At 38.6% G+C, this 27,162-nt stretch overlaps 1 protein-coding gene across 1 annotated transcript in view; it reads right to left on the bottom strand.

Annotated features, from left to right (window-relative positions):
- Nucleotides 1–23,207, bottom strand: part of ICOS (inducible T cell costimulator) — a 74,153-nt gene extending 50,946 nt beyond the window's left edge. Inside the window, exon 1 of the mRNA XM_066345376.1 lies at nucleotides 23,076–23,207. Coding sequence (XP_066201473.1) covers nucleotides 23,076–23,130 — 55 coding nt within the window. The 5' untranslated portion in view covers nucleotides 23,131–23,207. The remainder of the gene's footprint in view (nucleotides 1–23,075) is intronic.
- Between the last annotated feature and the right edge of the window lie 3,955 nt (nucleotides 23,208–27,162).

The following is a 27,162-nucleotide window of genomic DNA, read 5'->3' as shown; positions in this document are numbered from 1 at the left end:
TTTAGCCATTTTTTTGGAACTAGCTTATGGTTGGACTGCTGCCCATCCTATCAAATATTAGGACAAAGCTCCATTTCCAAGCAAAGGATTGGCATTTTAAGACATAACATGTTATTTATTCTCACACAAATATACTATATAAGGACCACTGAACTTAGAAGAATTAAAATTCAACTGACATGAGAAGAAAGAAAGAAAATATGGTAAGATAAGATGCCTGGAGAGCCCTGTCTAGATAGCTCAGTTTGTTAGAACATCATCCTGATACAGCAACATTCCATCACCAGTCAGGGTGTACTCAGGAGTCAACCAGCGAACACGTGAATGGTGGAGCAAGGGCCGGTGTTTCTCTGTCTCTCTCCCTTCTCTCTCTAAAATCAATCAACAAATAAATATTAAAAAAAAATAGAATCCTGGAGTGTACAGGTCAGTTCCATACCTAACCTGTAGGTGTTGCTACTCCAACAAAAGTAATTTATAAAACCTTGCCTAAAACTCTGGGTCTGCTCGAGCCCCACGCCCCTAAATTTGCAGGATTTGCTTGTTAAAGATTGTAGTTCCTTGTTGGTCAGTGCCTTGCATGAACAGGGGAAGTACATCTTAACAGCAATGGAGAGCAAAGCAAAGAAGGGCTCCCAGTCACATTTAGTTTTTCTCTCTACAGGAATAAACACACGGTGGGGCAAAAGTAGGTTTCCAGTTGTGAGTATATGAAACAGAGTTTATTATTGTAGTATTTATTAATTATTGCATTATTTTCCATACACACAACTGGAAACCTACTTTTGCCCCACCCTGTACTGCTACGGTACCTCCTACTTCTTTGCAATCAATGAACAACTAAGGTGCTACAATGAAGAATTAATGTTTCTAATCTCCCTCCCTCCTGCCTCTCTGTCCCTATCTGTTCCTCTCTCTGTCTCTCTTGCTAAAAAAAAAAAAAAAAGCAACAGAATTCTCCTTCGATATTTGTGCTTGGGAATTTGTTACCTTAGAATAAGCGTAAAAATATCAAGTAGTCTGTGGAATGATTAAAAGAACACACACACACACACACACACACAAAGAAAACCAAATTGCTGAAATTTTACAGAACTCAGCCTCAAAAATGGAATATCATGTGTGACAGAAACCCCATTAATGGAACCATCTGTTTGTCTTATTTTAATCCCAAATTCCAGAGTTATTCATTCTTTTCTTTTCTTTCCTCCCCCCCCCCCTTTTTCTTTAGTGAGGCTCCGTGTTCTTAACAATACGGTAAATTTAGAGGAGTGAGTTTTTCTTTCAAGTACATAAAATTGTAAGTTTTGCCTCATTCTTAAATGTGATGTTCATTACACCCCGTGCCCAGGAATTTTTCCAATGGACTACAACTTGATTTCAAAACACAAAAACTGGATTCTCTTCACAGACTCTTGCTGGCTCCAAACGCTGCAGAAGCAACAGTGCTTCTTCATCCAGAGGGTTTCTGGATTGGAACCCAAGCTTCTGGTTTTACTAGTTACTGGCCGGGATGGAAGGGACTGCATTTCGACGTTCAGTTTTCTCATCTGTAAAATGAAGATAATGCCACTACCAGCATCGTTCGTTTGTTGTGGGAATTAAATAACTCAGTACAAGTAAAGTTCTTCCACTAGTAATTGACATGGTTTATTTGTTAGGTAAGTCCTGTCTGCCTCTGGTGTTGCGGGGCGGGGAAACAGCGCCTGAGTTTTCACCCCTTATCTGCAAGTTGCTGCTCTAGCCTCCCACGCCAGTCGAACAGCCAATCAGTGGGCTGGGGATGCCTGTGTGAATCAAGGGGTGACCTGCGTGGTTAGCGGTCAAACCTCGAGCTGCCTTTTGGGGAGACCCTGAACTGAGCCTGTGGTGGTGGCGGTGAGGTTTTGTGACACCAGCTTTGTTGGTGGGTTGTGTTTTGACGATGCAGAAATTGATTACCTGTTTTTTGTTTTTTGTTTTAAATCACTTTAAGCTTTCTCTTTCTTGACCTGTGAAACATGGTAAAAATTTTAAACTATTTCTTATGTGTGCTCAAAAGCTGAATATAAAAGGATGACTGATGGGAAATGTAAGAAAGAAGAAGAGTTGTGAAAGAAGCTAAAACCAGAACTTGACATTATTTTTAGGTCTGAGGTGGAAAGTTGTATATATATGTATATGATCTCATAATGGGAAAGACTTCAATGAATCTTTCCTACCTATCAAACTCCATCTATAACAATGGTAGAAGAGAGGGAAAAATTACTTTTGCCCAAATCATTTTCAAATTGACTGCCTTGTTGGATACATTTATCAATAGCTTCACAGTGGCAGTGTGTGCCCTAAATACCCCCAGAATTTGATGTAATAATATTCTTCAAGGACATAACTTATCCAAGCCAGATTCTAGGAGTATCATCTTTGTGCAAAGAAAAAAATAATAAGAAAAAAGACAATGTGCAGCACAACCTGAAAAACCCACCTCTCTGATCCAAGGAAGACATGGCAAATGTTTGCTCTATGAAGAATAGTTCCCTCCAGTTGCCCAGAATTTGAACCCAGAAATTGTTAAGTAACCTTAAAGGAATTGAAAAATATCCAGGAACTGTGTTGTATATGCATGGGTCTTCTTTTTAATTCTTGATTGATTTTTTTTTTAGAGAGAAAGTAAGAGAGAAAGAAACACCAATTTGTGTTCCACTTATTTATGCATTCATTGGTTGGTTCTTTTATGTGTCCTGACAAGGATCAATCCCACAACCTTGGCATAGCTGGATGCTCTAACCAACTGAGCTACCCCACCAGGGCCTACATGAGTCCTCTTTTGAAGATAACCAGAGAAGCAGAAAGCCCAATGATTCAGAACCTGCATCCTGATTGGTCAGGTCTCAAAGTAAAGTCAGAAGCCAACAGTGATTGGTGGGTGAGAAGAGCCAGAACTTTGGCCAAAAGGTGGGAAATAAAAGAGGAAAATGTAAGAGGGAGCCGAAAAAGAACAGAGGCATGAGAAATAATGTGAAAGGGGAGGGACAGGCAACAACCAGAGGAAGAGAGAACTGTGAAAAGAAAAACAGTCTTTCTAGAGAAAGATTGAATTAGGAAGTTAGTTTATCGAAACACCCCATTCTGCCTCCCAAGACTTAATTGTTTTCTTAGAGGTTTCTTTACAGCAGCACTTCTGAAACTGAGAATTGATCTACAACTCCCCAAATTTCAAATGTTTTTGTAGTCACTTGATGATTTGGGGAAATGAGTTTGGTTTTATGTTCCTGTTTTTGCTATGTCTCAGGGCCACTTGGGCTACAGTTATCTTTTGTTTGTTTGTTTGGTGTGTTTCAGGGAGTTATGGTTATGTTAATACTTGTATATTTATTAATTTTGTTCTTATATTTATATTTAAAAATTAAAAAAATTAATTTCATAACACTAATTAAATGGAAAGCCAGTATTATTTTCCATAAATAAAAGGTAGTGGCAAAAATAAATGAACTAGAAACAGTTAATGCATAATTCTAGCCAGAGAGAGAAAGAGAAAGTTTAAGATTAGCAAACATTGGGGAGGTGTTAAGATATAAGGGCAGTAAATGAGACTTGATCCCTGATGTAATAAAAAAGAATGAAAGAAAACAGAAACAGGGAAAAATATTCTCACTCTGTGAGTCCATGTAATTTAATGAAATGTCCAAGTACCACCTAAAGTCATTCTTTCTCACACCCATCTTAAAACTACAGGTGTTTTGTCTTCTTTTCTCATGATTGGAAGGTGGTTGTGGATTTTGGGAAAGAAAACACAGCTTTTTCAGTGCATCCTGTCAAGGAGTTCATGATGTCTTTATGTCTTGTTATTGCTGATTTTGACTTTTATTTAACAACCATAATTGAACATGGCTAAATAAACACTTTAATTATGTAAGTTGCTTACAATATTGTTCTATTGGACAGTGCTAGTTGATATCAACAGAAAGTAATAAGCATGTGACTTAAAATAACATGTTCATAACATACATAAATTTAATTGTTTTTATAGACAGTTTTGACATATTTTACCTTTTAATATTAATAACAACTAATATTTATTGAGAACCTACTCTATGCCAGATTCTTTTGTAAATACTTCCTTCCATTAAATTACAATATTTAATCTCATCTGATATGGAGATGCCATCATTATCCATGCTATGCAGCCAAGGAGCTTGAACAGCCAAGAGATTGTAAATTGCACAGGGTCCCTTGGATTGTTAGGTGGCAGATTCAGAATTGGAACAGAAGGAGAGAATTCCAGAGCCAGCGTTTATAACCACTATACTTTTTATTAAAGCCATAGAGTCAGTTAAATCAAATCTCACAACTCAAGCTTTCTCAACAGTAAATTCTGTTGTAGCTCTTCTCTCTTTTTCTACATGGGAGAAAGTAGGATAATTGACAGTTAAGCTTCTATGCACTGTGCTAAGAATTCAACACACATTATCTCATTTGATGCTTAGAGCAGTTCCATTTTACAAACAAGAAAACTGACTCAAGAAAATAGCAACTGTCAGAGTCTGGGATTCACACATTTTACTCATTCTCTGTTATGCTCATTCTCCAGTTGGCTCAACTGCTTAAGTATTTCATTTTATCAGATTTCCATTTTTAATTTTAAAAAACCAGTGCTATACTATAGGGATTATATTCATCAGCAGGTTTTATGATAAAATATAACGACCCTGATATGCCTATTCAAGTGACCAAAAAGAGAAAATAATATCACTTTAGTACAAAGTACAAAATTGGTTAGGCTCCAAGTATGTGAAACCTCCTCATCTATGTGAGGAATATAAGGTAACTCTTAATTAGCTAGAATGCCTAATTGAGAGCATCTGACCTATTTGAAATGATCTGGGATAATTTATTTTGCAAGTAGTACAAATACTTAGCATTCAAAGCATAGAAAGTGATTTCAAAATGGAGCTGCCTGTGGTTGAATACAGAATCCATTGTGTTCAAGGCCCACTCCAGTGGCTGAATGACAGATCTTTTTCAGTAAAAGAGTAGAACTAGGCATCACTTCCTAGGGCTATGCTGCTAAAGTGGAAATAGACAGAAATGTGGCCCAAACGGAATATTTCAATGACTCCTGAGCCCAAAGCAGAGCAATGCAGTTGGTTTTCGTTGTTCATTTGCGTTGCCTTAGAAAAAGTAATGAGGTGATTTAAAAAATTTTCTCTGTAATTAAACATACTTGGAGTAGTTGGTGTAGCTCATGTAATTATTGGTGTTAAAAATTTTTATTTCTGCTCGTTTCCTACTTTGAAGTCCCAGGATTCCTTTACGTCTCAGAGCCTTTTACAGTTCCCAAATATAGCCACTAGGGGGTACTGCTGAATCATGCTTCACACAAAATTCACAGCTTTACAATGCTTTTGTTTCTTTTCTGGGGAGGAAAACTCATTTCATAGTCATGTGTGCAGTGCAGTGTAAGGAGCAAGAATTTTAAAAAACAAAAAAAAAATTTTAATACAGTCCCATAGTGCAAATTTTGTGAATTCCTGTTTTGCCATCAGAAGCAAGCAAATCTCAGCAAGAAGAAACCAATTATCTGATGTAGTGATACCCTGCCTTGAGTTTTTCTCTTAAAACAATTTTGTGTTTGCATTGAAGAAGACGACTGCCTATGCACTGTTTGTTTTGCTTTGCTTTGAGGGGTAATGAGAGAGCTTCCCCTCAGATATCTGAGAAGGAATCTGAGATACCCTTGGAGGACTGTATCTCCCAATGTGAGCAAAAAAGCCAGCTGAAATAGATATGTGCCCACTGGGCTCAACATGGTCCCATTGCCACACCCTTGAACTGCAAACACACTTTGTCATCTCCCTCATGAGTTTGTCTGAGCAGTAGTAAACCTGTCCCCCACAGAGCAGGATGAATAACTTGAAATAAAATATGCATATTCCTCCATGCAAGAATGAAACAAAAGGAGGTGGCAGAGGCTGCTGAGAACAGAGCATGGCCCCCATGTCCTCAGATAGGTCAGGAACCGCTTGAAGAGAATGGACAATCAGGAAGCAGGTATGTCCCAACTCACTGAGAACACACATTCCGAAAGTCCATTGGCAGGTCCATGTTTGAAAGTGAGAGAACTATGAAGGACGCTTAGAGACCCAGGGCAGCCAATCAGACACACCCAATCCATAGGCTGGACTATAAGTAATAAGGGCAGAGGGAAACAGACTGTCCTGGCATAAACTATATACCCCCACCACCAACCATACTTTACTTACTGTACTCTCAAAGCAATGCTTTAAGGTGGGTATTATTATCCTTGTTTTACAGATGCGGCTAGGGATTAGAAAGCTCATCAAAACTCGCCCCTACTCACACAGCCAGCAAATGGCAGAGATAAGCCAACTGGCTTCAAAGCTTGTGCCCTTTCACTTTACTGGCCTGTGCCTATCGAGTGCTTTCAGTGTACCAGGCACTCTTCCAAGTGCGTCACCTGCATCATTTCATTTACACCCACAATAGATGTAACAGGTAGGCGCTGTTATTATTTCCATTTTTAAAATGAGGCATTTGAAGCATAGAGAGGTTAAGAAACTTGTCCAAAGTGAAAAACACAGTGACAAAGTCCTAGGGCCTGGATTGAACACCAGGCCATTGGCTCCCGATCTGTTGCTCAGAACCAAACCACCACCCAGGGTATCCACATGGCCCCTCAGCGAGTTCTCAGGCACTGGCTGAGTTATAAATTATCAGGCCAAAAGCGTGAGCCCAAAGGGAAAGAAAAAAGATTGTTCTCCCTGAGCCGGGCATGAGATGAACACTTGTGTAGAGCCTATTATTTACCAGGTTCCAGGCTTAGTATTTATATATATATTTATATATATATATTTATATATATGATATCCTTTGGTTCTCACAATAGTCCTGGGACAAAGAAATAACTATCCTCATGTTCAAATGAGAAATCATGTACCATAAAGTTTACTTAACCTACCCAAGGGCATGCAATGAAAAATACACTAATAAATAGCAGAGGCAAGACTAAAATGTAACATCTGTGTAACTTGGAGCGGTTTCCATGAAGTATTGTTATATGAGAAAAGCAAACTCCAAAATAGTAGAGACCTTGCACAAATCATTATCAAGAAAACATGGTTGGCTACATCTTGCATTGTTAATCTAAGTTATAGGAGAAAATGTGGTAAGGATATAAAAAGTACGTACATCACACATTTCTGCATCTATGAATATTCTCCATGTGCATAAGTAAATGTACACAAATAGTTATGAAGTTTATACAAAAATTACAGTAAGTAAAACTAAATAATTTGAATTAATAGATATTTGATATGGTTCAATAGCCATATCTAATAAAAGTTCTTAGTACAGTTTATGTTATGAATGTGTTGTTTTTCTAATCCTAGATTGTTAACAGAAATAAAAAGTAAGCATTACATTTAGGATTAAGACTTTGGTTGAATTCATATTAAAGTCAGGAACAAGGCTAGGAATCCAACTATTATTCTCTGTTATTCAACATTATTCTAGAAATTCTAATTAATGGAATAGACAAGAAAAAGAATTGAGAAGTAAAAGCATTAGAAAGACACAAACTTTTATGTGCTAATATACACATTACATCAGGGTTCAGGAAACTTTTTGGCTGAGAGAGCCATGAACGCCACATATTTTAAAATGTAATTCCATGAGAGCCATACAACGACCTGTGTACATTACGCATTATCCAATAAAAATTTGGTGTTGTCCCGGAGGACAGCTGTGATTGGCTCCAGCCACCCACAACCATGAACATGAGTGGTAGGAAATGAATGGATTGTAATACATGAGAATGTTTTATATTTGTAATGTTATTATTTTTTTTATTAAAGATTTCTCTGAGAGCCAGATGCAGCCATCAAAAGAGCCACATCTGGCTCATGAGCCATAGGTTCTCCACCCCTGCATTACATTATATATTTGTTATAAACACATCAAAACAACAATGCCTTCACATGACATAGGGCCAACCCTATATACCATTTTTTAAACGGCAAAAATTAACATTGGTGCCATTTTAACTCTACTACATAACACCTACTAATTTCTCCTCCTCCAAGTCTCACTCTATTATGTTTCTCTAAACCGTAAAATTACTATCTTCTTCTTTTCTCTACCCATAATCAACTCTCACTTTCACCCATGGTAGAAGAAAAATGACTCTCCCAAGACACAAACTAACTGACACTAACTTGTGAATGACCATTAAATTTTCCATACTAAATCTCCCATACTGTTCCAAATGTGTACATGTATATACATTATTAATACACTTCATTTTTAATCTTTTTAATAAATATAAAAAATATTAATGCACTTTATTCTTTAGAGAAATTTTAGATTCACAGAACAATTGAGTGGAAATTCTAGTTTTTATATATAACTGTGTCCCCACACTTAGCCTACCTCACCATCAAAATCTTATAAGATAGTGATACACTTGTTAAAATCAATTAACTCGACACATTGTTCTCACCCAAAGTTCAGATTTATAATAAAGTTCACTCTTGGTGCTGTACTTTCTATGGATTTTGACCAAGTATAATGACATGTATTAACCATTTCAGTATTATTATATAGAGTAGTTTCAATGCCCTACAAATCCTCTGTGCTATGTTTATTCAACCCTCTCTCTCCCCTAACCCGGAGCATCACTAATCTTTTTACTGCCTCTGTAGTTTTGCCTTTTCCAGAATGTTATGTAGTTTAGATAATACAGCATGTAGCCTTTTCAGATTGACTTCTTTCACTTCATAATAGAAACTTATATTTCCTCCATGTCTTATTTAACTGGATAGCTCATTTCTTTTTTAGTACGAAATAACTTCCATTGTCTGGATATACCACAATTTATTTATCCATTCAGCTACAGAAGTACAACTTGGTTGCTTCCATGTTTTGGCAATTATGAATAAAACTGCTATAAACATCTGTGTGCAGGCTTTTGTATAGACATAAGTTTTTGATTCATTTGAGTAAATAACAAGGAACATGATTGATGGATTATGTGGTAAGAATACTTTTAATTCTGTAAGAAATTGCCAAATGGTCTTCCAAGTGCCTGTGCCATTTTTCATTCCCATCAGCAATGAATGAAAGTTGCCTCGTGTCCTTGTCAACATTACATGGTGTCACTGTTCTGGATGTAGGCTATTCTAATAAATATGTAGTGGTAACTCGTTTTAATTTGCAATTTCCTAATGACATATGTTGTTGAACATATATTCATTTGCTTATTTGCCATCTCAACACCTTCTTTGGTGAGATGTCTGCCCAAGTCTCTGCTCCATCTTTTAATCAGGTTCTTTTTTTTATTGTTGAGTTTTAAGGCTTCTTTGCATATTTTGGATAACAGTCATTTATCCAATGTGTCTTTGCAAATATTTTCTACCAGTCTGTGGCTTAGCCTTCTCATTCCCTTGACATTGTCTTTTACAAGCAGGAATTCTTCATTTTAATGAAGCGATCCAACTAACATTATCACTTTCCTAGATGATTGATTATTTCTTTCATGGATTATGCCTTGAATGTTGTGTCTAAGTCATTGCCATACCCAAGATCAGCTAGGTTTTTTTCCTACGTTATCCTCTATCAGTTTTATAGTTTTATATTTTGCAATTAGATCTGTGATCCATTTTGAGTTAATTTATGTAAAGACTTTAAGTCTGTGTCTAGGTTTATTTTTTTCCATGGAGATGTCCAATTGTCCCATTATCTTTGTTGAAGAAATTATTTTTGCTCCATTGTATGGCCTTTGCTCCTTGGTCAAAGACCTTTTGATGACATTTATGTGGGTCTTTTTATAGGCCCCCTTTTCTGTTCCATTGATCTATAGTCATGTGTTGATTAATGATGGATTTACCTTCTGAAAAATGTATCATTAGGGCAATTTTGGTATTGAGCAAACATCATAGAGTACTTACAGAAAACTAGTGGTATAGTCTACTCTACACCTAAGCTATATGATATAACCTATTCCTTCTAAGCTACAAACCTGTACAGCATGTTACTGTACAATACAACACAAAATTAAATCAAACACAAGAGAACATGATGCAATCATGAAATTGTCTGGGTCAGCTGCCATTGTAGCACAGCATAGTGGTTCACAGAAAACTTTTTATAAGTTCAAAGAGTATACTCCGAAATAATGATAAAAAGTATAGTAGAGCAAATACAAAACCAGTAGCATAGGCATTTAGTATCATTATCAAGTATTATGTACTGAATATAATTGGAGTAATGTATTGTGCTATGACATTATAATGGCTATGATGTCATTAGACAATAAGACTTTTTTCAGCTTCATTATAATCTTATGGGACCACCGTGGTATATAGCATCCATTGTTGACCAAAAAGTTATGTGATGCATGACTGTATTTGTTTATTCTTTTACCAATAACACACTGTCTAATTACTGTAGCTTTATAATAAATCTTAAAGTCAGGTAGCATCAATTCTTTAACTTTTTTCTTTTCCTTCAGTATTAAGTTAGCCATTCTAGGTCTTTTGCCTCTATATAAACTTTAGAATTGGTTTGTCCATAGACACAAGACAAATTTCTGAGATGCTGACTGGGATTGCATTAAATCTATAGCTCGAGTTAGGAAGAGTCAATACCTTGACAATGTTGAGTCTACCTATCCATGAATATAGACTAGCTCACCATTTATATAACTCTTCTTTGATTTTGTTCACCAGTTTTGTGCTTTACCTCATATAGATCTTGTACATATTTTATTAGATTTATACCTAAGTATTTCATTTGGGGGGCGCTAATGTAAATGTTACTGTGTTCCCCTGCAGTATAAACTTTTCCAGTGTTTCTCAGTTTTTCTTTTTTCCTCATAGATGGGACAGGATGGCTGGAGGACACTAGAGTTGGGTAGTCCCTTCACCAAGCAACTACATGAAAGACTAGAGCAGATTTGAGTTTGGTACTTCTTTCCACCCAGATAAGTGAGGCTCTGATAAAACACCAGCAGATTAGGCTCTGGTGAAATAGTTTCTCCTGAGAGAAGGAGAGTAGAATGTTCTGGCATATTTTCAAATGGTTTCTTTTCCCATCCTACTGTGAATCAAGTGAATTTTCCTCCAAGATTCACTATGAGACCTAATAGAGCTCCTAGAGATAAAACACACAAAAAAAATGTAGGGGCTTCTCTATAACTGGGTCTCCTAGAAGTTTTTAATTTTCTCAGTTTCCACACTGAGCCTCCAGCAATTCATCAGTTACATTGCAGTTTTTCCTATCTTAGAACTGGTTTTCATGGAGGTTCCTGCTCTTGTTAGTGTGATTCTCTGTATCTACCTGTTTCTCCAATTTTAGGGGCAGCAGTTGGCTCTGTGATCTCAACTCTTGATTTATAATGGAATTTATAGAGAGCTGTTAAGTTTTTAGTTTGTTCAGATCCTTACTTGCTATGATGGGATGGCAACTTCTAAGCTTCTTGCTGAATCAGAAACCAGAAGTCTGTTTCTTTCTAGTTTTGAGGAAAATGCTTGATAAACTAAATGAAGTGATAATGAATAGAATTCCAGTCAATGAAGCAAAATTAATGTTAAAACATGCAGATAAATGTCAATTTGGACACCATTGTATTAGTCAAGTTTCTCCAGAGGAAAGAAGCAACTGCGTGTGCGTGTGTGTGTATGTGTGTGTGTGTGTATGTGTGTGTGTGTGTATGAGAGAGAGAGAGAGAGATGGTCATGCAATTATGGAAGGTGATGAGCCCCAAGATTTGCAGTCAGCAAGCCAAACACACAGAAGAACTGACGGTGTAGCTCCAATCCAAGTCCAGAGAACTGAAAACCAGGAGAGCTCACAGTATAATTCTGGTCCAAAGACCAGCAGGCTTTACACCCAGGAAGAGCTGATCTTTTCAATTCAAGTCTGAAGACAAGAAAAAGCCAATGTCTTAGTTCAAAAGCAGTCAGGCAAGCAAAAGGAATTCTCTCTTAATCAAGGGGTGGTCAGCCTTTTTGTTCCATTCATGTCTTCAACTGATTGAATAAGATCCTCACACATTACGGAGAGCAATCTACTTTACACAATCTACCAATTTAAGTTCTCGCTCATTCAAAAACACCCTAACAAACACACTCAGAATGATGTTGTCCAATATCTTAGCACCTAGGGCCTGGTCAAATTGACACATGACAACCATATGGGAATAGGAAGAATTGTCCTTGCTGAGACTCTAGCTTCAGAATTAGCTCCTGGTTGTTCCTGCTTTCATAGCCTCTGCCCTTCCTGTGTCTCTGAACCCACAGATTATTTAAGAGCTCTAGGTGTTTTTGAAGTGGGTTCTAGGGCAGCAGCAGCAACAGCAGGGAGGGACTGACAATGCTGGCTGTTGTGAAAGTACATGATTTCTCCACACAAACGGAGTTGAAATAAGATCCAAAAAGTAAGTACATGGAACGTTAACATGTTCAGAGTGATAAGTAATGCACATATTCATACATATACACAAACTTGTGTACGTGTGTCTTTTACACATAATATAAATAATTACAAAAATTAAAGCCCAAACATATAGCAAAGGGAAATTAAAGAAAAAAAATTAAATCAGATTCTAATTAGCAGAGAGGGAAAAAATATATTTCCCACAAAAGGAATGAGAAAATCAGATGGCATTAGATTACTATGCCAATAACAATATGCCTTCAAAGTTCTAAAGGAAAATTATTATTTTTTTATTTTATTTTATTTTTTGTATTTTTCTGAAGCTGGAAACGGGGAGAGACAGTCAGACAGACTCCCGCATGCACCCAACCGGGATCCACCTGGCACGCCCACCAGGGGGCCACGCTCTGCCCACCAAGGGGCGATGCTCTGCCCCTCCGGGGCGTCGCTCTGTTGCAACCAGAGCCACTCTAGCGCCTGGGGCAGAGGCCAAGGAGCCATCCCCAGTGCCCGGGCCATCTTTGCTCCAATGGAGCTTTGGCTGCGGGAGGGGAAGAGAGAGACAGAGAGGAAGGAGAGGGGGAGAGGTGGAGAAGCAGGTGGGCGCTTCTCCTGTGTGCCCTGGGAAAATTATTTTCAATCTACATACTTATAATCAAGTATAATTGCTAAATTAAAACTTTTTCAGACTTGCAAAGGGATCAAATATTTGCCTTATGCCCATCCTTTCTTAGGAATTTACGTGAGGGTATAATTTAAGAAAACAAAGGTATCTTCTCAATTTCCCCAGAGGTAAAAGAAGGGCCAAAGATCAGGCCTTTGACCTTTAAACTGCTCACCGCAGAGACCAATACTCTAACACAAAGGTCTCGGGGCTAGGGGGTGACAAAGGAAGTGAGACAGACCCCAACTCCTGCCCCCACCTTAATGGGAGAAGCTTTGCTTGAAAGTACTTTTTATAACGATTTCTATGGAAGGTTTTATTTAAAGAAATATTTCTGCAGCTTTGGATAATTCAGAAGCCTCTAGACTAGGCAACCTCAAAAGTCCCCCAGCTTCTAACACTTCACAAATCAGTGAACACAATTAAGTTTGATCAAACACCACCATTTGTTGAAATGTGGAATGCCAGAGTTCCATTTTGCAAACTAAATCATTGCATCCTTCACCAAAAATGAAAAGGCTTTCAGAGATGTGCCACAATTTCTCTCACCCTACTTGAGTCTTTCTCTTTGGTGTTTATTTTATTCAGAGCAGAAATCCTGAGGAAGACAGTTTGATGATACAGAAAGCATAATAGGCGAGAAATCCTTACAGCATTACCTTAAGAAAGGCCGTTAACATCTGTGAATCTTCACTCCGTTCCTTGCACAGAGTTAGAGAACATTTTCTTAGCTCAAAAAGGACAAAACAGAATGCCATTCAGAGCAAGATTCTAAGTCCAATGTTATGAAAATGTATAACTTTTTAGATAAAGAATATATTAGAAAATACTTAACTTTTTATTTCCCTATGCTGAAGACAGAAAAAGCACTTCAGGCTTTCCAAAACTGTTGTTGGCTTGCGCGCATAAGGTTTATCAGCTTTTATCATTATGAACAAGATAATCGTGAAATACTTCAAGTCAACAGAACATTGAAAATGCATAGTTCAAACTCTAGATACTGCATTTTAGTTGTTGTCACTTTATCGGTTAAGGCACACATTTTTAAGCCTGTAGGTCAGTACTGATTTATAGACCTTCCTTTAAAAACTTGGAAAGCTCAACATGTAGTGATGTAAAAATCAAGCAGGAATTTTGGGTGGGCTATCAAAATGTTTTATAATTAGATAGCGGGAATGATTCTCCAGAGGTTATCAGGTCAAGCTTTAATGTCTGAAACTTGTCCAGCATTCCACAGGGACAGAAACTCCAAACTGGATCTCAGAAGGCAGTTCCAAGGTTAAAAACCGCTTCATTTCATGAATTCCTTCCTGTTGCTCAACCAAATGCTCAAAGATTTTAATCCTGCTCTTCCTATTTTAATAACTAAAAAATATTTAAGGTCCATGCCCTTCATATGACAACTTCTCTATTTTTGAGGAATGATATGAAGACTCAAAGTTGAGTAATCTTAAACCTTTCAAGCTATTTTTTTCCCCACCCAAACGTTTTCTTAGTTCATAACAGACAAAAGAGTTGAGAAAACAAGCTTGTTAGATAAACTAAAAGAGAAAAAGAAAAAGGAAGAAGAGACCAAGAAAGAGTGGAGATACAGTTAAGGTGAAGCTAGGAAGAGCTCTAAAACATATGCAGTAAACCCAGCTAATGTAGTTTCCACATATGGTTCCTAGACTCTTGAATTTGACAAAGTAAATTTTCAAAAGTAAATTGATTAAACAGTAGAGAACTTTGTTAGCTTTTGCTTTGCCAGGTAATAAAATTAAATAAATAAAATTTTCAAAACAACAAAGATCATAGTATAAACTACCAGACAAATTCATAGAAAGACTATATTCTCAAAATAAAAGCTGTTCTTTAAATGGAATTAAAAGTGCACTATGTGAATCATGTTTTTCTCATCTAACTTCAGACAAGTGAAACTTGGACAAAAAAAAAAAATACTCTTCCTTCTAGGTCTGTCTTTTGAAAACCACTAGACTACTCCATTGTAAGTATGAAATTAAACAGAAAAGCCCAGGATGCTGCATGCAGAGCACGCTTTCATAGTGCTACATAGAAAGCACCTTGTCATAGAAGACTCTAAAGAGTCTTCTTACAATGCCCATCAGAAAGTGATTATGTTTTCCAAAAGAAGCAACCTACTCACCTTCACCATGCTTTCAGTAGATACAATGGATTTTTGTATATTGGTCTTATATCCTGCAGACTTGAACTTGTATAACAGTACTAATAGTTTCTTGTGGAGTCTTTAGGTTTTCTCTCTATATATATGATTGTGTCATTCACAAAATAGAGTTTTATTTCTTCTTTTCCAATCTGGGTACTTCTATTTCTTTTTCTTCCTTAAATTCTCTGGCTAAAATGTCCAGTACAATGTGGATTAGAAGGAGTAAGAAGAAATATCCTTGTCTTGTTCCTGTTATTTGAGGGAAAGTTTTTGGTCTTTCACTATTGACTGTGATGTTAGCTAGGGTTTTTCATAGATGACCCTTATCAGGTTGAGGAAGCTCCCTTTTCTTGTTAGTTTAAGTGTTTTTTTATCATGAAAGATATTAGATTTTGTCAAATGCCTCTTTTGCATCTATTGAGATAATCTTTTATTCCATTAATATGGTTCATTATATTGATTAATTTTTGTATGTTGGACCAAATTTGCACCCTTAGGACAAATCTCATTTAATCCCAGTATGTAATCCTTCCTATGTACTGGTGAATTCAATTTGTTATTACTTTGTTAAAAATTTTACAACTCTATTTGTAAGGGATATTGGTCTGTACTTTCTTTTTTTGTGTGATATTTTTGTCTGATTTTGGTGTTTGGGTAATACTGACCTCATAAAATGGGTTAGAAAATGTTCTTTGGAGAGACACTGAAGCAGGAAACAATGAGCAGAAGCAATAGAAAGAAGCTGTACCTTTTTAAACAAATAGCTGGCAGCAGGCACTTTGTAGACTATACATAACCAAAAGTATTTTCAGAAAAAAATTTTTTACATATTGTAGATACAAGATACAGGCTAGACAAAAGAAAATAACCATTGTAGCACATAAAATGGCCAATTTTGGTTTATTCTTAATGGGAAAAAAAAACTTGTTTAATTTTAAATTATTTCTTAAATATAAATATGCTCATTGGCCTTGGCCGGTTTGCTCAGTGGTAGAGCGTCGGCCTAGCGTGCAGGAGTCCCAGGTTTGATTCCCTGCCAGAGCACACAGGAGAGGCGCCCATCTGCTTCTCCACCCCTCCCCTTCTCCTTCCTCTCTGTTTCTCTTTTCCCCTCCCACAGCCAAGGCTCCATTGGAGCAAAGTTGGCCCGGGCACTGAGGATGGCTATGTGGCCTCTGCCTCAGGTGCTAGAGTGGCTCTGGTTGCAACAGAGCAATGCCCCAGATGGGCAGAGCATCGCCCCCTGGTGGGCGTGCCGGGTGGATCTTGGTCGGGCGCATGCGGGAGTCTGTCTGACTGCCTCCCCGTTTCCAACTTCAGAAAAAAAATATGCTCATTAATTATATAGAAAAAAATGTTTAAAATTTTCATTTCATAGTCATAGTTCAGTTGTTTTCAATCAATCTTTGTAACATTGTTAATTCTCCCTTATTATCTTGTCCTTTTTTCATTTTTAGTAATAGTAAAATATAGCTGGACATATAACAACAAAGCCAAAGCCTACATTTTTTAGTTACCCTTGCACTTAAGTGTACTCATGAGACTAGCTAGGTTTTGGCCAACAGAAAGTAAGAGAAAGTGATGTACAACTTATAGGTCACAGACTTAAAAATATAGGAATATCCTCTTCCTTATTTTTATTTGCTAGAATGTGGAAGTCATGGTGGAAGTAAGTGCAGCTCTCATAGGCCACAAAAAGGAAGCTATATGTTGAGTATGGTAGAGCAAGAAGGACCCCAGCATCATTGATCATCTTGAATTTCTTCATTAAGACCATTAAGTGAGGGAGAGAGAGATTTTCTTTTTTCTTTTTTTTCTTCTTTTCCAAGTGAGATAGAAAAACAAACTCCCACATGTGCCGTGACTGGGATCCATCCAGCAATCCCCCATCTAGGGCCAATGCTCTGTCTGTCTGGGGCCATGCTTGCAACTGAGCTATTTTTAGCACCTGAGGCAGAGGCTCCACCAAGCATCCTCAGTGCCCTGGGCGGGCTCATGTGCTTGAATCAAACCAATCAAGCCATGGCTGCGGGAGGGGAAGAGAGAGGGAGAGAGAGAGAGAGAAGGAGGAGAGGTGGAGAAGCAGATGGTCACTTCTCCTGTGTGCTCTGAAAATCAAACCTAAGACATCCACATACCAGGCCAATGCTCTACCACTGAGCCAACCAGCCAGGGTCAAGAGAAATTTTCATATTGTTTGATCGACTGCTATTTTGGCCTTTCTTACAGCAGCCAAATGAGTATCCCAACCATTACAATCTTTGTCTAAAATTCCAGGTTTAAAAAAAAATAAAACAGCACCTTAAGAGTTGTTGAAAACTGGTATTTTTATCTAACAGGCTTCAGATTTTGATTATAGTTACAATATTGGTATTACAGAATAAATGAACAAAAAAAGCAAGTAAATAATATTCTTTACTGAATGTTGCTCTGATAGAGATTTATTTATTTTATAATTTTGGCCATTTATTTCTCTCTTTTCACTCAGTCTTGAACGTGCATCAGTCAAGTCCTTTCTCCTCACCCTTCCACCAAAACTGATGTTTTCAGGATCAATAATTACCTCATGTCATGAAATTCTATGGGTAATACTGAGCCCTCATTGTACTCACCTACTAACATCTAACACATTTGTATATGTTCTCCTCTTTGAAACATTTCATTTAGTTTACAGAGCCCCTCACTCTCCTGGATTTCCTACATCCTGAGTAGCTGTTCTTTCTTACTGCATGTTATTGGAGTGCTGCTCAGTCCTTGGAAATCTCTTGTCGATCTACATTCACTTTCTTAGTGATCCTACCCAGTCTCATAGCTTTAATACCATGCAGATATCACCACTCTTAAGTTTTTTTCCAGCCTACCCTGTGTGAGTCCTATGAGGACAGGAACCCTTGTCTGCTTCTTTCCTGGTACATTTCAATGCCTAGAACTGGACTTGCCCTCTGTCAGTGCAGCAAATAAATATTTATTAAATGAATTAATAAATAACTAAAAGCTGCTTTGCTTTATAAATAATCTCTTTAAAGTGCTTGATATTTACTTCCCTCTTGAAAGTCTTTTTAGAGGGCAGGGAAAACAGTATCCTTGCTCAATATACAGAGCATGTGTAGAATAAATTGTAACTACAAATTTCTCATGGCATAGCTAGGCTGTTCTGTTGTCACTATTCTTGGCCAGCTACGCAGACTCTGTGATGACGAAGTCTTCAGTTGGTTCTAAGAATTTATAGCACTGCAGAATAAGGAATGATACGCCAAAGTCAATAATAGTTTTAAAGAAAATGAATGCTTATTAGTATTCAACTCTTCATGTCTGTGAATTCTAATCTCTAAGACAAACTCTTCTAGGGTCATAAACAATGCTCAAAGATCAACACTTTCAAAGGGTATTTACAGTGTCTTATTTGCTTCTAGGCATATTTAACAACCAATTATACTCAGTGGGATACAAAGATCTCAGAAAAGAGCTCATGTGTCTAATTAAAAATATTATCAGTTAAATGCAGGCTCAGTTAGTCCTAGAACAACCCAGACTTAGGCAAAACTAAACCAGGACTGAAATTAGCTTTTCCCCTTAAAAACCATGATAGTAGTGTGCACAAGTTTGTTGAATAGTCTCTGAGTGAGCAGCTCAGATGGGCGAGTCTTTGTATAGCTTTCCATGTGTCAGCATGTTTATATATGTGTGAGAGTGTGTGCCTAAGAGAGCATGTTGATGTCTCTGTTATAAAATACTTTCTTCAAATTTCCAGAGGAAAAAGCAGAGCTAATCGTTACCTGAAAATCTGTTTATAAACAGAGAAAGTACGGCCCTGGCTGGTTGGCTCAGCGGTAGAGCTTCGGCCTGGCGTGCAGGAGTCCCGGGTTCGATTCCCCACCAGGGCACACAGGAGAGACGCCCGTCTGCTTCTCCACCCCTCCCCCTCTCCCCCTCTCCTTCCTCTCTGTCTGTCTCTTCCCCTCCCGCAGCGGTGCTCCATTGGAGCGAAGATGGTCCGGGCACTGAGGATGGCTCTGTGGCCTCTGCCTCAGGTGCTGGAGTGGCTCTGGATGCAGCAGGGTGATGCCCCAGAGGGGCAGAGCATCGCCCCCTGGTGGGCATGCCGGGTGGATCCCGGTCGGGCGCATGCGGGAGTCTGTCTGACTGCCTCCCCGTTTCCAGCTTTGGAAAGATTGGGGAAAAAAAAATTAAAAGACAAAAAAGTTATCTTAAAAAAATTTTAAAAAAATAAACAGAGAAAGCAGAACATTCAGGAGACATACTTTCCATCTGGAAAACTAATTCTCAGAAAGAATATCTTCAGCTCTTGGACTTGGCAGATCATTGCCAGTGCCTCAGTTTGGCAGTGCAGACTCACCCCCACACCAGAGAGAGGTGGAGAGGCTAAGAAGAGGTACTGGTGTGAACTCAATTGGCTGCCAATACAACCAACATCTATTTCTCCCTTCTTCCTTCTAACAGAATGTTCAGATATTCAACCCTGCCCTCCATGCAACTCAGGGGATAGTTGACACCATTCTCAGATCTAGAGGTAGATTGTAATCCATCTAAGCTAAAGGCCAGCAAACTGTTGCTGTAAAGGGCCAGATAATAAATATATTAGGGTTTTTAACTACATAAGACCCTGTCATATATTCTTTGTTTTGCATATTTATTTTTTATAACTTTTTTAAAATGTAAAAACCTTTTTTAGGTTATGGGTTTTATAAAAATAGGCCACAGGCTGAGTTTGACCCATAGGCTATAATTTGCCAAACTTCTGTCTGACCCACAATAACATTTTACGCCCCCTGTCAGTAGCTACTATTGACAAGGGCATGTGATCTAATTCTAGCCAATGAGATGTAAGAGAAAATCTACTGAAGGCTTTTAAGTGAAGTTCCCTCATCTCTTCTGTTCCCAAGACGCTACTGCAACCATATTGCCATATGAACCAATACAAGGAGACAGATACAGAAGGCCACAGGTAGAAACAAGATATAGACACTTAAATGCACTAGTGTTTTCAGTAACCTGTAGTCCAGGGGTCCCCAAACTTTTTACACAGGGGGCCAGTTCACTGTCCCTCAGACCGTTGGAGGGCCAGACTATAAAAAAAACTATGAACAAATCCCTATGCACACTGCACATATCTTATTTTAAAGTAAAAAAACAAAACGGGAACAAATACAATATTTAAAATAAAGAACAAGTAAATTTAAATCAACAAACTGACCAGGACTTCAATAGGAACTATGCTCCTCTCACTGACCACCAATGAAAGAGGTGCTTCTTCTGGAAGTGTGGTGGGGGCCGGATAAATGGCCTCAGGGGGCCGCATGCGGCCCTCGGGCCGTAGTTTGGGAACCCCTGCTGTAGTCCAAAGCCTACATTCTAATCAGTCCAGATGATAATGAATTCTGAGCAGATGAGGGGAAGAACAAAGGGAATCCTTGGAAGGATAAGAAGTCAGACACCGTTTCCACACATTTCCTAGGAGTTTCCCTATCTTTCCCTTTATTCTCATCAACTCCCTCTCAGATTTCATTTTACAAAGATAATTTGAATGAATATTGATCATTATAGTTTTATAAACCATAGGATCAGTGATTAAAGTGACATTAAAGATAAGCTAATACAATTTCTTCATATAGTGGATAAAAAAGTTGGACCGCAGAGAGAAGTAACTTGTCACTAATCATGCAACTAGTTGGTGGCAGAGATGGGATTAAAAACCATGTCTCAAATTTAAGTTTTCATACTAAAACAAGTGATCCAAGCTCTAAACCCTAAGACTATAAACCCTAACAGGGCTTATCATGAAAATCTAAAAATCAAGATTCTCATTGCAACCTAAAGAGGTAAATATAACCACTAGGACACGAGAGAGAGAGAGAGAGAGAGAGAGAATATAAGGAATTAGCTCACACCATTATGGAGGCTGAAAATCCCAAGATTTGTAGTCAACAGCTGGAGACTCAAAAGAGCCCATGTGTAGTTTCAGTCTAAACACTGGCAGGATTCAGACCCAGGAAGAGTTGATGTTTCAGTTCAAGTTCTAAAGCAGGAAAAAAAACAAAAACAAAACACAATGTCCCCAGTTGAGTCAATCAGACAGGAGGAGTTCTTTCTTACTGACAGGAGGGTCAGCCTTTTTCCTAGTAAAGCCTTCAATTGCTTGAATGAGGCCCACCCACATTAAAGAGGGCAATCTTCTTTACTCTACCAATTTAAATGTTGCCTTCATCTGGAAATACACATTCAGAATAACATTTGGCCCAATATCTGAGCAACCATGACCCAGACAAGTTGACACAAAATTAACCATCACAACCTGTCACCACTGAATTTCTGGGATTTCTAGGTCTGGGTAAAAGAGAGACAGAGGTGCACACACAGACCCCAGCACATCTATCTTTGACGATCGTCCCTGACTCATCAGCTTTGAAGGATCGTGGTATCAGAGGAAGAAGAGGTGCCTCCTTTCTGAGTCTATTTTTTTGGAGCTAGAGAAAAGGTGGATAAACTAGTGTTAAAAATAATAACCTCTTTTACAGTAGAATTTGAAATATAAATCCTGACATTTAAGAATAAAATGGAAGTGTAATAAAAAGGTAAGATGTGGTTTTAGAGAAATGTATTCTTAAATCACAAGGATTTTAGAAAGGCAGGTAGTTTTATGAGAATAGAATTATGTGGGTTTTCTAGAAAGCAAGGGTCCTCAAGTTTTGATGACAAGAGCCATTTTTCATTTCCCCAAAGTCTTGTGCTCTCATAGTATCAGTGTCATACAGCAACAAAGGGAGACAGCTATAACATAAAATAGAGTGGAGAAAGGGGCTCTTCCTTACTGACTGAAATTTTGGCAAACCACAGAGCTCTCTGCTTATATACTGCTCACAAAAATTAGGGGATATTTCAAAATGAATATGAAGCTATAAAATATTCCCTAATTTTTGTGAGCAGTGTAGATATAAGGAACTTAGAGCTCCATTCTGAAAAGATTAAAGACACATGGCTGAGATTAATTGGTGTTGACACCTAACACTTTGCAAATGTTCAACAAAACAAAGAAACAGAAGAAAATATAAAAAGGAGCTCTATAGAAGTTACAAAGAGTAATAAGTATACAAAAAAAGAATAGAAGTCATGTCAGCAGTTTCTAATGGGAAGTGAAAGACAGATGAGGAACTCACTATCTAAAGAAATCAAGAGAGGCCCCATGAAAATGAAGGTTCCATTCATGGTCTTAAATAAAATGTTCTCTGAAATTTTTGAGTGATGAACAGGAATGATTTTTAGGCAAAGTACATTTTGCAGTTTCATTGCCTGGATTACATGGCTTAGAGAGAGTCTAATCAGAGCAGGCAGGAAGCTTGGCCATTATTTGAGAATGTGATTCTATGGCTCGTGCCAGCACAGATCTTAGGAAGAACACCCAATAAGACCACAAATGTAACACACCTGAGCAGCAATATCCTGTTTTTTAAAAAATTAAAGAGAGGTCGGTTAATTATCACACTTTAGAGATCAAATCTGGTTCCACCCTTCTAGGCCGACAACATTTTCTACCAAATAAGTATTCGGAAACCTCCCCAAAAAGGGTACACGTGACCTCCATCCCACCTGAGAATTCATCTCTTCACTTTCTGCCAGAGCAAAAACATGGGGTAGGAGGTACCTAATTCTTGAGGCCACAGGACTGGCACACTGTTAGCCTGCCTGCCTTCAGAACTGTGGCAAACGGTAGAAAGATTAGAAACAACATATTTGACATTGGGCTATAAATTAAGTAAAAGAGCCCAAAGTAAAAAATGCTCAATATCTACTTACCATCCAGGCCATTGTCAAGGAACGGAATTGCTATCAGCTGAGCAGAGTTAGCCATTCAGGATCGTCCCCTCCGCGCAACCTCACCACCTCCACCACTGGCGCGTCCCTCCAGGGAGCAGCAGGAGGGAACCGCAGGCTCTAAGCAAAGGGAACTGAATGGATGAGGAGGGGGAGGAAAGTATGGGTGGGGGGCGGTCAGGAATCTTGCCTGATGACTTTCCAAGCCATATTAATACAGAAAAATAGGTATTATATATTAACTCAGGAATATTTACAATAATTAAAGGCTGTGGTGTTTGGAGACATGACTATATAAATTGTATATGATTTAAAAAAAAATCTTTTATGATCTGACCACTTAAAATTAAAATTACTGACAAACCCAAAGGCATTACTACACTGAATCCACACAATAACATTGGGGAGGGGTGGGAGGGATAGGTACAATTAACTTCTCTGTTCTTTATAAAAGAAAGGAAAGTAGGTCTCAGAAATCAATCAAACTGTCAAGCAGTCATTTAAAGGCCTGGCTGGGAGGTAAGGCTGACCCCGATTCCGGTGGGCTTGGTTTGTTCCTCCACCTGCCATTATACTTCTCTTCAAAATTGAGAAAAGAAGAGAAAAGAGAGAAAAAATAATTCAGAAACTTTAAAAGACATTTGTTTCATTTCATGTAGCCTTTTTGTTTGTTTGGTTTTTGCCTAGAATTTTGAAATCTTGTAGGAAAGTGCCAGACATATTGTAAATAATAGTAGGAAATATGCACATGTGTAAGCAATCAAGTGTTAATGCTATCCTGCATTTTTAACAACCCCTGAAATAGCTGCTTATCTACCAATTTTTCGTTTTTCAAGGTCAAAAGTACAGAGAAAGTAGAGCTATAGCTCTCCTTGGTTTTACTAATAAAATGTGCTCCATTAAAGATGACTTTAAAGGCACTGTCGTTTCCAAATCCCTTTGGTTTTCATTATAGCCAGTGAGCGAAAGTGGCAAGAAAAAAGCGACGTGGGAGGGGCTGAGCTCATAACCCTTAGCAGGAGTCGTTTGCAGTCTTAGACTGGACAGGCTCAGTCCCGCGTGCCCAGTGCCTGAGCCAGCACCGGTTCTCAGAGGGACACGCTGAGGTGTCTGATTCTTGGCCAGCAAGGTGCAAATAATGGGCTAGGGGACAAGGGTCCGGGGACTAGGGTCCTCTGCCCGGAGGACCAGCTAGTGCCAATTGACAAAGAACAACCAAGTAAATCTTGGGGTTAATAGGTATTTAGAGGGATAGGTGAAGGCTGTTTGGGATAAGGGAATTGAATGAAATTAACTCTCTGTAGACACGTGAGATGGGGAATGGCACTTGACACAGCCCAGGTCCCCATGCCTCATGCTTCAGAACATGAAACATGTTCGGTGGTAAAGAGAGTATAACCATTATACTCTGGTTCCTCCTCTTGGCAGATCGCTCCCCATCTTAAGGAACTTGCTTATACTGAAAGGATGGAGGCTTTCCGACCATGCGTCAGAAATGGTGTGAGAGAGGCTGATCACATCCTCAGCTCAGCTGGAGCCCTAGGCAGAAAGGCGGAGGTGGTCCCTGCTGTAGAGAAACAAAAACCCAGTATGAGAGTCCACGTCCTCTGTGACCCAGAACTAAGACAAGAAGCCTCAGAAAGCTTCATTTACCCAGCTCCAGGGCAACTTAACTGTGGCTACCCTAAATGTTTCTGAGGAACCTTCAAGCTCTGGAATCTTCCTTCCTGACTTACAGTCATCAATTTTTCCTAACCAATACATTTTCTTTCTTTCCGGGGTATTTTCTAAGCCCATTCCTTATTCCTCAGCATCCTTCTTTATGACTGGACCCATTTATCAAGCTTAATAAACCCAAATCGTAATGCCCCGCTTGACCACTTCATGTCATAATAAATGACCCAAAGAATTCCTTATGTTCAGAGTTTCTGGCGCTGAAAAATGAAATTATCCTTTTTTTTTTTTAAACTCACTTCTCCAGGCTCACATTTTTAAATGAACTACTTGGAGAGGGATTCTGGAAACATGAGGAAGAAACACAGAAGCATATCCCTTCTGGCTTTATTCTACAGTTGTCCATAACAAGAAATGTCCACTTGCACATGGCAACTTGTTCTGATCGAGCACTTTCTCTGCAGTTCTCAGTGCTGGCTACACATTAGAATCACCAGGAGAGCTTTTAAAGACTAATGCCTGTGTCCCGGCCCTGGTGGTTCTGATACAGTTGGTCTGAGTGGGAACCCAAGCAAAAACAGTTTTTAAAAGATGGTTGTAATGAACAGCTCTGGCTGAGAACCACTGTTAACTTCATAAACAGTGCCTCATTGAATCCATTTTTATGAGTCAGAATTCTATGTTCGTGTCTGAGGAAAGCGGCTCAGAGGAGATAGTTCCTTGATTCGTGAGCTGCACTTGCCTGTCACGTACATTTTCTTCCTAACTGACTAGATTGGTGCTCTGACTCATTTCTCAAAAGTCAAAAAAGCCCAAATTTCATTTTAAGTAGGTCTGAACAACTACAACAATTCTCATTCCCTTGCTTTTGAAATGTGCACGGTACTTCACAGACCACTTTCCTGATGCTCTCATTCGATCCTAACACAATCCTAAGGTAAACAAATCAGATGTCATTCTCCCATTTTAAAGATGAGAAAATCAATGCCTATAGAGAGGGAGTGATTTCCCCAGGGTCACACCGAGGGGAAGTGGCAGAAATGAGTCTAGACCAGGTTTCGTATCTCAGACTGGTCTTCTTCACATCCCCCTCTGCTGCCCCTGCCACGTCTGCTCCCTAATCCTCCTGATTCAATAATACAGCCTGGTTTTGTCTATCTTTTATTATACTTCTCAGTCCTACAGTGTACGTGGGTAACCTGGGCATCTCGGTGAAAACGCAGAATCTGAGTCACTGGGTCTGGGGTGCAGCCTGAGACTGTATTTCTAACCCACTCCAAGTGACACTGATGAGGCTGGTCCACAAACCACACTTTGAGGAAGAAAGTCAGAACAAAATAACAATATATGTCCCTTTGAGTAGTACTAAAGAAAAGAATTAAACTCAGCTTCACCCAGCTTCTGGAGGCTCATGAAACAAGACACTCTTATTAGAGCAAGTCATCAGATGCTTGGATGTTCTCGCTCTGGCTGGAATATGTGTTACTCTTTTGTCAGTCAGATCGTTGTCATGCTCATGTCTGGAATCAGATCAACAGCTAGAGTTGCAGCAGCCACTGGCTATAATTTCTCTCTCTCTCTCTCTCTCTCTCTCTCTCTCTCTCTCTGCTCTAGTTCTCAGGCCAACAAGATAATCCCAGGATAGCATTGGGCCATCTGGCCATGCAGCTGGCCTGGGCTTCTGAGTCTGAGAACACAATGATGATTCACTGCATGAAATCCAAGTCCTTAGATGACATCTTCAGTTCCTGGAAATAAACTCACAGGAGCAGTTATACTGACAAAAGGTTTTGTCTTAAAACCCATTAAAATAGTATATTGTTGATATTAAAATTTTTTTTCACAGTTTGTTTTTTCTCCTCAAAATTATAACCTCATTGTTAAATACCTTTATAATATACAAGAATGTCCTAAGGAGCACAAGGGACAAGGACCCCAAAGACATGGGTTTAGTTCCATTCCTGCCATGGACTAGACAACTTAGGGCAAATGTTATGACCTTTCTGTACTTTAAAAAATGAAATTATAAAACTATAGGCTCTTCAACAGTCTTTTTTAGCACTGATTCTAGTTTTATAAAGTAAAAGAAGAAAGGATTTTGGAGAAATTATGTCTCCCTTCCTTCTACTTAGCTCATCTGCCAGCCCCCAAAATATATCCTACATTCCAATTACCCTATAGACTATTTGATCACTGCTCACTATACTATGAAGCTATTCAATCCTAAAGAATCATTTTTAAGAGCTACCCATTTTTATGTCATCCAATTTTTAAAAGGCACCATTGAGAATGCACAGCTATGTCTGAACATGCTAAAAATCCTCTCAATCCTGTGTGAGGTGGATTCTTCTTTCCTCTTAGGCTTTGTCTTCTTGCCCCTCCTTGTGTAGGTATT

Source organism: Saccopteryx leptura, chromosome 7 (assembly GCF_036850995.1).
Source record: "Saccopteryx leptura isolate mSacLep1 chromosome 7, mSacLep1_pri_phased_curated, whole genome shotgun sequence".
NCBI lineage: Eukaryota > Metazoa > Chordata > Mammalia > Chiroptera > Emballonuridae > Saccopteryx > Saccopteryx leptura.
This window is presented reverse-complemented; position numbering and strand designations above follow the sequence as displayed.